This window comes from Rhinolophus sinicus, chromosome 14, assembly GCF_057876585.1.
Source record: "Rhinolophus sinicus isolate RSI-liver-muscle chromosome 14, RSI-T2T, whole genome shotgun sequence".
Taxonomy (NCBI): domain Eukaryota; kingdom Metazoa; phylum Chordata; class Mammalia; order Chiroptera; family Rhinolophidae; genus Rhinolophus; species Rhinolophus sinicus.
Window position 1 is genome coordinate 29,060,846 of NC_142514.1, and position 16,610 is coordinate 29,077,455.

At 55.0% G+C, this 16,610-nt stretch overlaps 1 protein-coding gene across 6 annotated transcripts in view; it reads right to left on the reverse strand.

Moving 5' to 3' along the window:
- The window catches only part of HIVEP3 (HIVEP zinc finger 3), a 435,628-nt gene that overhangs the window by 5,001 nt on the left and 414,017 nt on the right, over positions 1-16,610 (reverse strand). For all 6 annotated transcript variants that reach the window (XM_019737161.3, XM_019737160.3, XM_019737156.3 and 3 more), the window contains 3 exons: positions 12,594-12,769; positions 6,171-6,257; positions 1,110-2,011 (listed from right to left, as the gene is read on the reverse strand). In XM_019737161.3, the coding sequence (XP_019592720.3) occupies positions 1,110-2,011; positions 6,171-6,257; positions 12,594-12,769 (1,165 nt within the window). The remainder of the gene's footprint in view (positions 1-1,109; positions 2,012-6,170; positions 6,258-12,593; positions 12,770-16,610) is intronic.

The following is a 16,610-nucleotide window of genomic DNA, read 5'->3' on the forward strand; positions in this document are numbered from 1 at the left end:
CAGTAAGTCCCAGCTGGGCTAAGGCCAGAACCAAGTTCCAACTCTGTCATGACGCTGCTCTGTGCTGGTGCCCTCTCTGGAATGGGCTGCACCCAGCCCTACAGTGACAAGGAACACACTCAGCCCCCATGGTCGCTATGCCTCCGGCCAGCACGCTTACCTGCAGAGGCTCTGGCGAGATGGGGCACTGCTGGCCCTCATGTGCCTCGCCCTCTATCTGGGTTCTGCTGACTTTCCTGCTCCTAAAATGTCTTGACCCTACCTTACCTTGGACACGAGTTCCCATTCAAGGCTCTTGGCCTTCACCCACCACCAGGAATTTTAACATGAGCCCAAAATTAAAAACCAAGGAGAGACTCCTAGATCATGCATGTCTAGGAGCTTGAATCTCTGAGTGATTGGTGGTGGTAAAGGGTGGTGTTAAGTCATGACAATATGGTGACAAAGATGGGACTAGAAGGTAAAGGTAAGTTGACGATGGTGATGTTGTCAGTGCTGGGGGTGGTGACGGCACTGGTGGTGTTGGAAAGGTGTTGGACGGTGATGGCAGTGGCAGGGGTAGTGGTGACAACAATGATGGTGATTGTGCTGATGTGACAACACTGGCCAAGCGGACTGGGTGGCAGTAATGGTGTGTGGAGTGTAACGATGGCTGAGATGGTGTTGGCCATGGTGACAGTGATAGTGCTGATGGTTTGACAGGGACGCTGTGGGCTGTGGTGTCTCTGCGGCTGCTGGCAACAGTTATGTTGGAGATGTGATGATTTTGGTTCAACTGCCAGCTACTCAGAGAATACATGGGGATGGGCCTGAGGTGGGAGGAGAATGGTACAAGTGTCTACACCTGCATCCAAAGCCAGCTCCAGAGTCAATGCTCTGCTGCTTTTGAGGCTAAATTAACTGGCTTCAGGCACCCGGCATGATGCCTGGCATAGGTGGTGCCCCATACACATTTGCTAAGTTATCAGTGACCTCTGAGCTGGCAGGGCGGCTGAACTCCAGGCCTGGCACCTGCCTCAGGGAGGAGTGAACTTGGAGCCCCCACCCACCCACCCACCCACCCACCCACCAGGGAGGAGCAACCCAGTCACTCTGGGGCAGGAACTCACCCACGTGGAGGCGCTGGTCTCGGGGCTTCTGCCGAGAAGCTTGTGAGGTAGAGGCGTGGGCCGGTAGAGAGCCCGCGGGGCCAGCCCGGAGCTTGGGCCGCACTCGCCGGCTGAGGGGCTGCCTGGCCCAGCCAAGGCCCACTTCCCTGGCAGCACTGACTGTGGTGGTGACTCGGCCTGGCCTGGAGACTGTCTCCTGGTGGGCGAGTGTCTGGGGAGGCCTGGGTCTGTGGCACGCTCGGGTTCGGGGAGCAGATGTGCTCGAGGGGGCAGTTCCCTTCCCAGGGGGTGGGAGGTGAGAGGAGACAGCTCAAGTCTTGGAGACCCACAAGGGAGAGGGCCCTTCTGGGAGCCAGCTGGGCTTGGGGCGGAGGCCTGTGGCTCTCGGGCCGGTGAATGTCGCTGGGGAGACGATTCGCTTTTGGTTAGTGAGTGTTTGTGGGCAAGTGGTGGGCGGCTGCCTGCTTCTTTGCCCGGGGACCACGGCCTTCTTGGGGACAAGGCCTTGGCACTCATGGCTGAGCTTGTGTCCTTCTCCATGGGGCTCGAAGGGGCCCGTCCCAGGTGGGGGAGGCACAGGATGCTTTGGCTGGACTTGGAACAACTGCCAGCTGCCAAGTGCTCGGCTTCTGAGACTGAGCTGCCCTGCGTGGCCTGGTTGCCAGAGGTGGCATCTGGGGACTGAGAGCCCTGAACAGGTGAAGAGTCTGCTGGCAGCGTGGCCGGTGGGCCGGGCAGGGGTGCCTCCGAGGACGGCTCGTCCTGGCTCTCCTCATCCTCATCCTCATCTTCATCCAGGTCCGAGTCTGAGTCCGAGTCCTCCAGGTCTGAAAACTGATGCTGTGCCACAGCCTCTGAGCCCTCTCGCCCTTCCGAGTCCTGGAACGGGTCGTCACTGGTTCCTGTGGGGAAAACAGGAGACGTGGGATCACAGCCAGGCCCAGTGGCTCCTCCTCTGTAAGCCCCGGTGGCCTCGTCTACAAATGGCCTGAGAGCCATGGCAATGGCACAAGATTATTGGGAGGACATGACACACATGGGAACACTTTGTAAATAATCATAGTGAACAAAAATTACCTTGTCTGCCATGTGCCAGGTTCAGTTCTAAGGGCTTCATGTGCCCTTATTAATTCATTTATTCCTCAAATAATCCTGTGAGGTGAGATCTATTCTTATCTTCACATTACAGATGAAGAAACTGATGTGAGAGAAATTAAATAACCTGCCCAAGTAAGGTAAGTAGTAAGGCTGGGAATGAACCACAGCAAATAAGACAGGCCTTTTTTTTTTTCCCCATTAGTATTTCAGTGCTGGCTCTTCTATGAGCAAGTTAAGCTACCTTGTATTACCTCAGTCTCCCCCTTTGTCAAATGAGTGTGATAGTCTCACCTCACAGGGTTTGCTGGGAGTCAATGCACACCTAACACATAGCAAGGGCTCAAATAATCATGATCACTCAACAGTCATGAAGAAAACCAGTAGCCATGACATGGCAGCCATGCTGACTGGTCCAGTAGCACTGAGCTGTGGTTAGTCTAAACACACATCTACCAGTGTGGCCAGTCTGGTGCTGGCTGGTACAACGGCGCCTGGCAGGTGGCAGGCCCTGGCCACTGGGGGTCTGGCTAAGCTAGCCTCAGGCTGCAGAGCAGGTCCCATCGCAGCCACTTCAGTCTAGAGGACCTGCTGCCCTTGCAGAACCTAAGTTGCTCCCAGCAGAGGGTGGGGTGAGCGTAGCTCTGAAATACCAGCCTCCTGGTCTGGCTTCTGGTAGGGCAGTCCCAACCAGCCAGGTCACCTTTAACACGATACAGAGCTCACGTGGTCATCTGTGAAATGGGCAGCAATCAGGACTCTGGGGAGAGCTCCACTAACACCTGGCCCACCTGGCAGGCTCCTGAGGGTCCTGCTGGTCCATCTCCAGGCTCATCGTCAGCCCCACCACCTCACCTAGACACACCAGCACCCATTCCACTACTGACCATGAGAACTGGACACACAAGCTAACTCAGGCCCCGGGTGCAACCAGGCTTTAGAATCCCACCATGCCAAGATACCCAGGGGCCAGAAAACACAGCATCTGTGCCTCCAAATAGCTCACTATGCAGCAGTAAGATGCAGGAAATGGATGACAGTGGGTATTTGGGAGGACGTAGGTAGAAAACTATGGGGTGGAGCTGGGGCAAGCAGGTGAAGGGAGGGACGTGGAGCCAAGGGTGGGTCTCCTGGCAGCTGGGAGCAGAGTGACGAAAGAGGGGAAGGGATCTGGGATGAGAAGGGGGTAGGGAAATGGATGGGGGTTGGGGTGTAAAAGACACTTTGCAATTTTGCTCCAGGCATTTTGTTCCCTGCCTAAGACTTTAGTGGAGGCCTGCTTCAGCCCCTGGAGTTCACCTGCCTCACCCGTCATTTCTATCTGGGGAAATCCAGGCCCAGAGGGGGCAAGAGGGGCTGAGGGGCTTCCCCAGTATCACCAGCAGGTAGTGGCTGAGTCACGACTCAACTCCACCTCTTCCTTGCTGTATGAGGTTGGTAATAAATGTACTTTTTTCTCTGTGTTTGTTTTCCTCATCTGTAAAATGGGGGTAAGAGTAATAAAAGCCAACACATGAAGCTGTTGGGAGGGTTGTGAAGGTATGACACAGTGTCAGTATCTGATAAACCTTAGCTATTATCACCTCAGGTACCCAGGACCTCGGCAGACAGTCAACATTGCAAGCATCTCACAGTTAAGGTCAGAGGGGTAGTACCACTAGGGAAGAAGTCAGGATCTGCATCTCTTGATGTCCAGTAGGGAAAGCTTCTAAAGATCCTCTTTAAAGATGAGGTAGTTGAGACCCAGAGCAGGGCGGTAGCCCGCCCTAGACACCTGTTGCAGGGTGATGGAAGCCTAGGGTCTGCTCCGCCTTCTCCCGGGTCTGGGACCACGGAGGCGGCGGAATGAAGAACGCGAGGGCGCCCACGGGATCTGGCCACACGGTGGCGCTGGTGCTCAACTTCCTCACCACCAGGGCCTGGGCTATGGCCTGCACCTGGCCTCTTGGAGGCAGTCATTCCCAGGCTGTGCTTCCGATGGCCACTCGGTGTCTAACACATGCTCATCCCGAAATCTTCCTAATTGTGGGAAGTGGCAACTCCATCCTTCCATTTTCTTAGGCCATAAACCTCGGACTCATCCTTGTTTCCTTTTTACTCATCCACCCCCACCCACGTGTCAGCAAAACCTGTTGGCTCTACTTGCAGAATTTATCCAGAATCTGACCACTTCTCACCTCCACTCAGCCCACTGTGTCCAAGCCAACGTATGCTGGGCTTAGATCAGTGCCTCCAGCCGTGCCCCCTACCAGCTGTACTCTGCACACAGCCAGTCATGGAAAGTCAGAGGATGTCACTCCACCAGACAGCCAAGCCCCTCTCTTAACCTTCATGGCCCCATTTCTGACCTCATCTCCCCTCACTCTGGTCCCTCAGAGTCTTCACACCTGCCGTTCCCTCTGCAGGGAGTGCCCTTCCCCATACCCAGTCTTCACACCACCTTAACAGAGGCCCCGCCCCATCCCCTCACGTACATTTTTTTGCTCCATACTCATTGCCCTTTGACACATTTGTTCATCACTGGACTCCCTTTTAGAATGCAGGCTTCCTGAGGACAGGACCTATGTTCTAGTCACGGCACTATATCCAGCACCTAGAACGGGGCCTGACAGAAATTCTTTCTGTGATGAATGCATCAATTTCATCCTCAGATAAGGTAAGCACAGTCATCCTTCCTGCCTCATTGGGAAAACGAGGCCAGGAGAGGTGGGGACCGGCCCAGGGTCACACAGTGCACCCTGGGTGTGGTGCCAGTCACAACTTCCTGACTTCCACCCTGGAGGGCTCAGGCTCCCGTCCAACCCACCAGGCGTTGGGATGGAGTGGAGTCAACATTTATATGTGACCTTGGGAAATGCCATTACCTGTTTGAGTTTTCTTTCCTCAACTTAAAATGGGTAACACAACTTTCTACCACTAGTTATAAGGACTCAGTAAGACGCCTATGAATGATCTGATCTACATTCTTGATAAGTGTGGTAACTCCACTTCCTTGTTTTTGGGGAAACAGCCCCAGATTCATTGTGTTCAGTTTCATGAAAGTGATTTATTTCACCTAAAAGGAAATACGATCTAACTCTTTTGTAAGACTGCAAATACATCCCCAAATCAGAAAAGCAAAAGCAGAACAAGTCTCTCTCCCGATTCTGATTTTAGGAAATCTGATCAAAAGTGTGCTGGGTACAGGAGGAATGCCTCTGGCCTCCTCCTGCTGGGGGACACTGTCTGCCTGTGCACCTGCCAATGCCCCTCTGCCCTTTCTGGATGCTGAGGCTGGGCAGTTTCCGGCCAGACCCATCACCTCAGACTCACCTTTGCTCTGTCTCTTCAGAAACTGCCTCTAATAATGTGCTTCTTGCTGATGGAAGACTATGTGTGGGGTGTGGTGCCGGAATGTGGGACGGGGTAGGGAGGCAGTGAGGGGCTGCCAGGTCTGGCTTCGGGTCACTTGAAGGCCTCCAGCTCTCAGCTCAGGGGTCAGGCCCCTGCCCAGGGTGTGCAGGTGTGAGCGTGGGCTTGGAGCACATGGAGTGCATACCTCACAGTGTCATGGTGAGGATTTGCTGAGATAATTCACAGCATGTGTTTAGAACACACCTGACACATACCGAGTGCTCAGTGTTGACTAGGATTACTCCTGTATTAATGCATCAACAGACATTCACCGAGCACCCACAGATGCCAGGCACGCCACCTTCGTGGTCGACTGTAACTCACATAGCTGCGGCTGCACGGCATTACTATTAGTGTATGGAGACGGGGGAGAGCGTGCTGTGAATTTAACCTTCAAGTACATAGCTGGGAAAACTGGAGGAGAGGCCATGGAAGAGGGAGGGGAGTGCAAGGAGGAGGGGAAGCAGGGGAGAGGAGGACATAAAGGAAGGGCAGGGTGAAGGGAACAAGTAGAGCAGCAGGGAGAGGAGGAGGAGAGAGGGGGGAGGGGGAAGGGAAGCTGGCAAGTCTTACCTTCTTCGGCTTCCAGCTCCTCCAGCACCCCCGTCTCTTGGCACTTTTTGCTGTGGGCCTTCGACTTCATGTGCTTAGTCAGATTCCCTGGAAAGAAATGAGAACGGACTCAGGCTTGGCTGGAGGGCAGGGGCCAGGCAGGCCTGGGGCAGGTCGAGGCAGTGCCTGGTTGGCAGGCCATGGCTTCTCACTCCGACTGAGACCCTGCCAGCTGCAGGGGTTGGGCAGGGGCCCAGACATCCCTCTGCCCAGGTACTCAGGCTGGGATGTGCGGCCACAGCCACCGTGCAAGGCGGTACACAGGAGCTGGGGTTGGGTGGGGGTGCTGTGAGGGGATGCAGGGTACAATGAGGAAGTGAGATGCTGGAAAAAACAAACAAAAACAAAAATAAAAGACAACTCATGTGCAATAGGTTTCCCTGCTTTTGATTTAACTCGGCCTAGGAGCAGGTGACGCTCATTAAACAGGATTAGTGGCTGCCTCAAATGCTGGGATGGCAGTGGAGCTTCCACTAACCAACGTGGTGGTTTGGGTACTGAGGATGCCCTCCTGGCTGAGGACACTTCCAGGGCACCCCACAGCTAAGAATTTTGGGGTTTGGGGAGGGGAACTGGACAAAGTTGCTGCTAGAAATGGAGAAAGGGCAGGGATGTAGGGGAGTCTGCTGGGCAGGGACCTGGGAGCCATGAGACTGGGGCCCAAGCCTTGACTCCCCTAGAGAAGTAATGTCTGGGCCTCAGTTTCCCCCAGGTCACTGTGTAGTGCAGACATAGGTGGGATATGTGCAGGGAAGGCTGGGCAAAGGCTTGGCCTACTTCATGCCTGTGGAGCCCTCAGGGGTGGGGGGTGGGGTGGCTGACTGACCCAAGTAGTCAGCCCAGCTCCACCGCTGATGAGCAGGGGCAGCAGCTGTGTAATCAGGGCAAAGGTAGCAGCATCTTTAGTTCTCCCCCACGTGTGTTCAGCAGTTCCCAGGTCACAAAGCTCTGCAGGCAGGAGTGCTCTGTGAAGGAACGCACCCCCAGCTGCCCCAGGAGGACGCAGGCCAGGTGCCTCACACTGCTCCTTTGGGCCCGGTACCCACCTCCGAACCGTAACATGCTCACTGTTGCTCTGTGGATTGCTACATTTCCATATGGTTGTTCATGTAATAAACACAAGTTCACTGAGTTAGGTGCTCTACTCACTAATCTTATTAATTAGCAAGTTTCAATGGATGGATGGAAGAGAGAAGAATGGATATTTGAACAGATGCATAGAGAGACTGGTGGATGGATGGATGGATGGATGGATGGATGGATGAATGGATAAGTGGATAAGAGGAACTATGGAGTGAGGGAGGGACAGGAAGAAGAGGGAGAGATGGATGGGACCCTGGATGCTTAGATAAGCAAATGGACAGAGAGATGGGGGATACATGGTTAGATAAAAACATAAATGAAATGATAGATGGAAAATGGGTCAATAAACAGATGGGAAGATGGAGAACTAGACAGGAGGATACAGACACAGCTGAATAGCAGAATGGGTGGTTGGAGGAGTGAATGGAAGCATATGCATGGGAGGCCTGACAGGCAGGAGGATAAAGGAATGGGGAGGTAGATGGAAGGATGGGTTGGTGAGAGGACAAATGTGAGAAGAGGAGGAACAGATGGGATGAGGAAATACATGGGAAGATACATGGATAGGAAGACAAACTATTAGATGAAAGGATGGGAGAAATGGATAAATGGGAGGAGAGATGATGGATGGATAGGTGCATAGGGAGAGAGCCCACGGATGAACCAAAGGGTGCTTCTTAATCATTCTGAGAATTTTAAGGAACTTTAGGGTTTTGCTGAAAGGGTAATGGGAGCCTTACGCTGGGATTCCCTGAGGTGTGCAGGTCAAGGGCAGCAGGGCTGGAAGAGGAGCTGTTTCTTTCCTTTCTTCCTCCCCTTAGTCCAGTCCATGACTGTCTCCTCCCTATCTCTGATTTTCCTCCTATAACTGCACATAAACCTGGATCTTCTACTCCTGGCCAAAGGAGGAGCAGAGTCATAACTTCTAGAGTCATCCTGGGAGCAAAGGGTCCCCAAAGGTCCCTACCCAACATCATCGGCCTCTGCCCTCACTGTTGTGGGCAGAAAAAGTCTGAGCAGGACGTCAGGGGGTGGTAAAAGCAGTTGGGATGTTCCACGGGCCAGAGATACCAACTGTCTCCTGATTCCCCAGAGCACAGAGGACTGTGAACAACTGCTAATGACATTATTTGTTATACATGTTCCACCTGGAAGGCTTGGGTCTCTCCAATCAAGTCTGATGCCGAGCACACAATGGTGCACCATAGCCACACGTGGGAAATGCAATTCTCATCCCAGAAGCAAAGTCTTGGAGGGAACCTCATCGACCATGTAATCCAACCCCACCCGGCTGAGGGTTCTCCTGCTTCTGCTCTAACTCTGGGCTGTAGTGCTGATGATACCATTAGACAAGATTATTGACAATCTCAGCTGCTGGGATGCCACGAAAGGACTCCTGTTGACCAACACAGTGAACCCACCAGCCAAGACCACACCGGCTAGTTAGGGCAGAGCCCTGTCGAGAACTAGGTCTCAGGAATCCAGAGACCTTATTTGGTCCACATGGAACCAGGATGGTCTAGGATCTTGATGGCCTTGGGTTTAAGTTTGGGCTCTGCCACTTCCTAGCTGTGTGCTCTCAGCCAAGTTTCTGAACTTCTGAGCCCCAGTTTCTGCAACTTTAACGAAATACCCACCTCTCAGGGTTGCTGGTCAGTTGATGAGATAGTACATGTAGAATGGAAGCAAAGTGTGCCTGGCAGAGAGCAGATGCCCACCCCCTGGGACCTCCTTCCTTCCCATACTGTGTTTCCCCGCCCTTCACATGACAATCACTCTTTATTGAGCACCGGGGACCTCGCCACGTGCCATGTTGGATGTAGAGGAGAGAGATGCTGAGATGATGCTGTTGATGCAAATGGCTTTGCCCTTTAGTCCGGACTCAGGGGCTCCCAGGGGAAAGGTACCAGACAGCGCCTGGAGCCCTGCTTCTCCTCTACCCCTGCCACTGGAGTCTGCAGGGAGTCAGGGAGTCTGAGGTGACTTTGCCTGGATAGGTTACAGGAGTGAACTTTGGATGAGCAGCCCTGAGGGTTATCCGGCGCCCTCCCGGACTTCCCCTCCTGGGTCTGTCTCCTCTTCTATGAATTGAGGGAGGTGTCCAAATGGCTGAAGGCATCATTTTCAGCCTGGACATCATTTCTCTCTCCAGGGGCAGAGCCTTGGCTTGCCATGCAGAGTACTCAGCTTCTCTTAGTTGTCCCTCCCACCCTTTGCCCCAAAGCCCGACAGACCTGGAATGAAGGACAAAAGGCAAGTGGATGGAAAATGATGGGTGTCTGGAAGAGGGGCAGAACCTCCACGAAGAGCATCAGCCAATGACCCTGTCTGCCTTGACTGGCTTTGACCAACCGCCCTCCCTCTGCCCCTGTGGGCTGATGGACATGAGGCCCTCCCACAACTGTCATCTCTGTTCCCTGAGGCGATCGGTGCAAGCCACTCCCTTGGACTCTGGGAACCATCTGAGAAGAGAAAATGGGAACCCCCAGACCTCCACAGGGACATCCCAGTGGGCCTTTCTCAGCCCTACCCACTGAGACACCCCTCAGTTAGTACCAGGGGGCCCAAGCTGCTGCCACAACGTCTAACACAGAGACGGAGACACAGACAGGCAGACAGAGACGGACAAGAAGGGCTCCCCAGGCACGGGAGCAGCCAGATGGTGGTGACGTAACACCCCGGAGACCACCAGGCCCAGCTCAGCTCTCACAGTCTGGCTGTGGAGGGAGAGATGGAGGCAGCTGGGGGCTGTGAGCTGTTGCGGGGGGACCTGTGGTATCTGAGTGATGAGTGAAGGGCCCGCCACTCCGGGAAGACACGAGGTCCAGGGAGGAGCAGTGTCCTGCCCCTTCCCTCACTGCCAAGTGTGCAGAGAGATCTAAGAGCGAGCCTTTTCTGCTTCAACCTGCCCACTCCCAACCAACCCCTCGCTGCTGTCACAGTTTGAGATTCCACCATTTTCGATTCGCTCACTGCTTTGGCTCTGGAAGGTGTTGTGTTCTGGAAGTCTCTATGAGCTTTTGCAGAGAGCGCAGCACACTCCCTGATCTCTGGTTGGAGCAAAGCCTCCTGGGCTGAGCCTACAGGGCATCGTGGGACACAGCCTGCACACCTAGGGCTCCACACCCCAGGGCAGGCGGAGAGGCTGAAGCCCTTCTGCTCAGGTTCTGCACTGTGTACCCTTCAGGTTCCGCCCTGGCTCAGAAGGACCCAGGAAGGGACTATAGATAGGCTCCGTATGGCTTCCCAGGCAGGCATCACCCAGAAAAGGGGTGCTCCTACCAGGGACTCAGGCCTGTCTCAGACCTGGCCAAAAAAGAGCCAGCCTTTTCTCTCAAAAAAGGCAGAGGGGCCCTCTAGGAAAGACTGCTCTGGCTGGGAACTCAGCCAGATGGGTTTTTTGGGTTTCACATGGCAGCCCGAGGCGGTGGGCAGCTTGGCATGGCCCTGGGCTGGGAGGCACTCCCAGGACTGGGAGGGCTCCTCATGCTGAGAATGGAAGCGTGTGTAGCTCCCAGGACACACCCTGGGAATGTGGGCAGCAGGGGTGACCCACCCTGGAGGCTACCCGATTGGCCACTTCATTTTGCCACTCTGTCCAGAGAAGGGGGGACGAGCTCACAGAGAGGAAGATGATACCCATGAGGCAGGGTCCTTGGTTCTGGTTACAATTCCAGCTTGAACAGTCATTTCTGTTTTGGGGGACCTACTTTCTTCACCTTCAAGGGGGGTTTTGACAAGAGGTTTTTGGCATTCAGAGTCAAAAACTGTTATTTAAATTGTCAGTCACTGATTCCCATCTCTCTCCTCCATAAGTCCCAACTGGCTGCCTAAGGCCAGAGGAAGTGGGACTGCAGGGGACGCAAAAGGTACAGAACCCACGTTCAGTGCCGAGGCACGCTAGGTGAGCTGCCCTGGACGTGGCAGGGCTCCAGGCCTATTCGCCCTCTCCTGGCACCCTTCGTACATTGTTTATGAGACACAAGGAAGTGGAAGGTTCGGTGCCTCCATTCAAACCAAAACCTTGGTGGGTAAGTTTGAGCTCCACTTGAAGATGATGGCGAAAGGACAGAGGTGGGCAGGGGCCAGTTAAGGGACTTGGGAGACCAGAGCCGGGCATCTGGTCAGGGAGGAGGCCATGACCAGGGATATGTTAAACTGTCCCCCTGCCTGGTACAGAGAGAACTGAGGGCCTGCGAGAGGAGACGGAAGTGAGGAAGGCTGAGAGACTGCACGGGCCCTCAATGCTGCCATCTGACCTCACGCGCAGCTTTACCAACAGAAAGGAGGGCAGCAAGTAGCAAAGGGGAATGTGCTCCCGAGTTCTGTCCACTGAAAAACCACATGGCTCCAGAGGGGGCCGACAGGGAGGCCACCGACTCACTCAAAGGAGAAGGCAGGACCCTTCTGCCCAAACTCTGACCCAAGAATCTGCAAAGCACAAGAGGCTGAAGCCACGGGGGGTTCTGAGAACCTCAGGCCTCCCCCATCCCCCGAGCCATCGCGGTCTGCTCAGCTACTGGGGCAATGTCTTCCCTGCCTGTGCTGCAGGAACAGCCCAAGGAATGAGCAGAGAAGCCAATCTCAGCCTCATGGACTCAGCCCCACGCGTTCACACCAGATCCTGGGTGGCTGCGGCAGGCCTAGCCGCCACCATCTCCCATCACAGCTCTCTGGGAGGCCCACTCGTAACAGCCAGTCCTTTCTTTCACAGGTGAGCTGACCCTGCTATGGAGTGTGACCGGGGAGCCGGAACGACAGGGCTGCCAATCTGGGTTTGGGGGAGCCGGGCCCTATGCCTAGAGCTGCAGAGAAGCCGGGCAGAGCAGAAACATGGTCTGAGTGGTGAGGGAGGGTGGAGGCAGGGCGAACTCTGGCATGAGAAGTGACTATGCGATTGTGTTAAGTGGCTCAGAGTGGAATGGACTTCCAAATGCAAGAGTGGCAGACAAGTGGGTATGCTGGAGCTCATCAGATCAGTGGATAAAGGGCTAAGGAGACATGCAAAAGTAGGGATGGTGAGATCAAATCAAAATCAGAAACTGTGCAAGAGTGCCGCCAGGCGGTGGGGGGAAGTACGCAGGTGCGGGGCTGTGTGGGGTCCAAGAGGAAGGGCTGGGGCAGCCAGGGGATGCCACTGCCCAGTCTGGAGCCGGCTGCTCGGCCACTGGGGAACCCAGGAAGTTGGGGTGCCCCAGGCCCCAGGCAGAGAGGCCTGGGCCCCTGACCTCTGTGCTAGGGCTCCCAGAAGGGAGCTCCCTGCAGTGAGCGGGGGCAGTGCCCCAGCTGACTGTCTCTTACCTTTGGTTTTAAAAGCAAAGTGACAGTGCTTGCACACATAGGGCCGGACGTCAGTGTGGGTGCGGATGTGTTTCTTCAGCATGCTGGGCTTCTTGCAGCGAATTCCACACTCCTCACAAACATATTTCCCTCGGCCGCGGCCTCGCACATATACATACTCTTCGTTTGATTTGTACCTATGAGCAACAGGCGTCATTGTAAAGGGAAAAAAAATGGAGGAGAAGAGGCAGGTCCCCACCTCAGAAGAGCACGCGCTTCCTAGCTGCATCCAGCCCGTTACAGACACTGGGAGAGGAGGACGCGGAACCAGAGAAAACCACGCTGGGTGGGTGGGTGGGGGGCAAGTCACCCTGGGGATCCACCACGGTCCCCTGCATCTGCCCTACCCCTCAGACGGGGGGAGGGGGGCTGCCCCCTCCGCTCCCCACCCCGAGTCAGCAGGTCCTGGTGCTTCCTGCCTGCTGGGAAAATGAAGCAGTTTCGCAGAGGGCCTCTGTTCTAGAGCCAGCATGTAACCAGCTCCTGCCCACAAAGAACAGCCACTCTGGGCCACCGGAGTAACAGAGTGAAAACAAAGGTAACAGCCACACTCCAGCAGCTACTTTTACCAAGCACTCAGCCTGTGCTGGCACTTTACCCGAATTAAATCATAATCATGAGGAAGAGCCCGTAAGAGCCCGAGGCTCCCACAGCCAGAAAGGGACGGAACTGGCACCTGAACCTGCCTGCCCCAAAGCCTGTCCACCTCCTGCAAAGGACAAGAAGTGCTAAACGGTCGGCGAGGTAGCCGCTCAGATGCGCGTGTGAGGGAGGAATGAGGGACGGCCATCATTTCTCTGTCCTCAGAGTTTGGAAACCAGGAGCCCTGCACTCTCTCCCCCACCGATCTCCTGCCTAGCTGGAAGCTCTCTGGACCCAGATTCCAGCTACCTCCCGTCTCACATGGCCTCCAGGGATCATTTGGGATCATAGTAGGAAGGGCTAACAGCTTTCAGGCGCCTCCCAGGGTGCCGGCCCACGTGCTGGGCCTCAGGGCCGCCCACGCTCTTGGACCTCAATCAGAATGCTATTATGTCCAATTAGAAGGAAACCCACGTGGCTCACTCAGTACCATCCTCACCAAAACACCTTCTTGGCCTAATGCTATAGATGTACAAGTCTCCTGCCTGGGCGGGGAAGGCTGCAATGGTGGAGGGGCCCAGGAAGGGGATCCTGGCATAATTTCAGACGAGCCTTCATGGGGCTTGGGGGCCCGATGGCATGGCTGCCTTGGGGGAGGTGTGGCCTCCTGGACTGCTGAGCAAGCCTCTGACACCCAGCAAGAGGCCTGCTGCTGCCCCCCTCCTCTTACCCCTCACCACATGCCCCTGCCAAGGAGGTTTGGAGCTGTAACAGGGGGCAAGCGCAGAGGGGCAGGGAGGTGACTGGGAGATTATGAGGAAATGACAGCAGCTGGGACCCAACCCTGCTGTGCAGGGGCCATCAGCTTACTGCTGAGAGGATGGCACAGGATGGGCTTGAAAGGGGAGCTCTGAGGGTGGGGCAGGCAGGCAGCTCAGTGATCACCATCACATACACACATGCTCACACACACCACCGCCCCACTCACACTCAGACACACTCACATACACTCACACTCCTATACACACTCGCATACTAGCACACACTCACACTGACATGCACTCATATACATTCACACACTGACACACCCACACTGACACACACGTCCTCACACGCACACTTATATACACTCACTCAACTTCCCCACTGACAGTGACACACACACACACCCCATACACTCTCGTACGCACAAACACACATTCTCACACACACACACTCACACACACATGCATCCAAACATGGACCACTGTCCACGGCCTTGAGTACAGTTGGAGCCTGTTTTTTGCCACCTCAGCTTTGGCCAACTGAGGCCTCTCAAGTTGTCTAAACCACCTTTCCTCCCCTTACGGGCGCTGGCTGGTCAGTTTCTGGTGCCCAGTCGTCAGGTTGGGAGGCCAGCTTTCCCCAGATCTAGGGCCAAGCACCATCTTGTATTTAAGGGAGGAACTGAAGGCCACGGGGGGGTGGTGGGGAGAAATGATTCCTTTTGTTCTTATGCAGAGCGCCCTATTGGCACACATGGGACTTCTGTCTCCCAGTGACAGTGGTTCACCCTCATGCAACAGGCCTCCTGGACCTGAGCCATCTACCCACACCTGGATTTTAATTCCTGTGTCCTTCTGTGCCCCGGGACCCAGTCTGAGGTGGGGTGCCCTTTTCCCAGCTACAGAAGAAAAGAAGTGAGAATGGCTTAGTCTCCTCTTTGCACTGGAGGTCCTGCCACCACCTGAACACCCCCACTCGGTTCTGCTTGGCGGGTCCATGATATACCCTCCCCTCCAACCTCCAGCCACGGTGGCGCCCTTCGGCATTCCCCTTCCCTTCACCCCGCTGCTGTGGTGGGTGCCGTGAGGTCCCTTGCACACTGGCCTGCAGTCACTCTGACTTCTATCATATTTGGGCTTCACTTTATACTCGAGCCAACTCAGAAGCAGGCACCGGAGCCCATCTACTGTAGCTGCTCTCGTTTCTTCCTCCATAGCAATCCTTCCCAAACGGAGACACACACGCACACAGAGAATGGACTCTGTTTGAGCCTTCAGGGCGGTACCTTGACTTGGTGGGGGCCGGGGGGAGGTCTATATACCATGGAAAGTATGCACAACCTATTGGGAAGCACAAGGGAGGAGCATGGGTTGGGAGGGGCCAGGGAGGACTGTGACAGCTGGAGGCAGGAAGGGAGGACCCCAGGCAGGGACCCTAGGAGCAAAGGCAGGGGTGTTCAAAGGCCTGGAGTGTTTGGTGGGTCAGAGCACATGAGGTCAGGGGGCAGAACAGGCTGGATCACCATCGGCTTTGAATGTCATGCTAAGTCTAGACTGGATCAAAGTTATCTTAAAGATAAAGTCTCAAACAGAAGATACTTCGTTGGCACCATGGGGAGTGGTCTGGAGGATAACAGTCTTAAGAGTCTAGGCATGAGGCACGTGTTATAGGACAGGAAGTCGACAGGCTTTTGGGGCATACAATCCACAGTCTTTGGCAGCCATCTGGAAAGGAAGGGGTACCAATGATGGAGAACCAAAGGTTCCAAGTTGAAAAGGTCCCAAGCAGCATCACTGCAGGCTTGAAGGGAAGTGAGGCAGGACTCTAGTCTTTAACTGCTGAGTAGGAGGTGCCCATGAGAAAGACTTGAAGAAATGTCTAGCACACAGCCGGAAATCTGCAGGACTCAGGACAGGACATGTAGAGTTGTGCGGAGGAAGATGACCACTCAAGAGAACGTATGAAAACAAGAAGAGGACAGTGCAAGAACCTGGGAGGCACCCAAAAGTAAGAGTGGGCAGAAAGATGGTACCCCAAACCCCAAACAGAGAGCTCCTGTAAGGAACCAGGAGAAAATGTGATTTAAAGGAGGCAGAGGCCAGAAAGGTCAGTGTCATGGAGATATGGAGGAGGATGGCCTCCGAGGGGCCCCAAGACTTGAAGAAGGCAGGTCTGCTTGGACAGTCTGGAGCCTGTGACTTCTCTGCTCCTTGAAGGCTGGTATTGGGGTGTGTACTGCGTAGTGCTTTCCAAGGGGCCCAGTCCAGGCACAGGCATGGGGTACTGTCCAGTGTGGGCTGGACACTCCTCCGCCCTGAGGCCAACCCCGCATCAGCTCAGGCTTATCCCCTCCTGCCTGTGCTGAGGCCCTACCCTATTAGGCCCCACCCCTCCCCCAGCAGCTTCATAGTCTCCCACTTCTGGCACATTCTACCACAGTGAACACAAACTCAGTTCTCTCCCATCACAACCAACCAACACCAAAGCTTCCCTGGACCCCAACCCACTCCAGCTACTCCTCCCTCTGCTTCCCTTCTCAGCCCAAGTGTGGAAAGAGCTGCCCCTGCCCTCACCACCCCCATTCCTGAGCTCACTGCAGCCCTGCTCTCCTGGCTGACTGGCCTTGCCAGG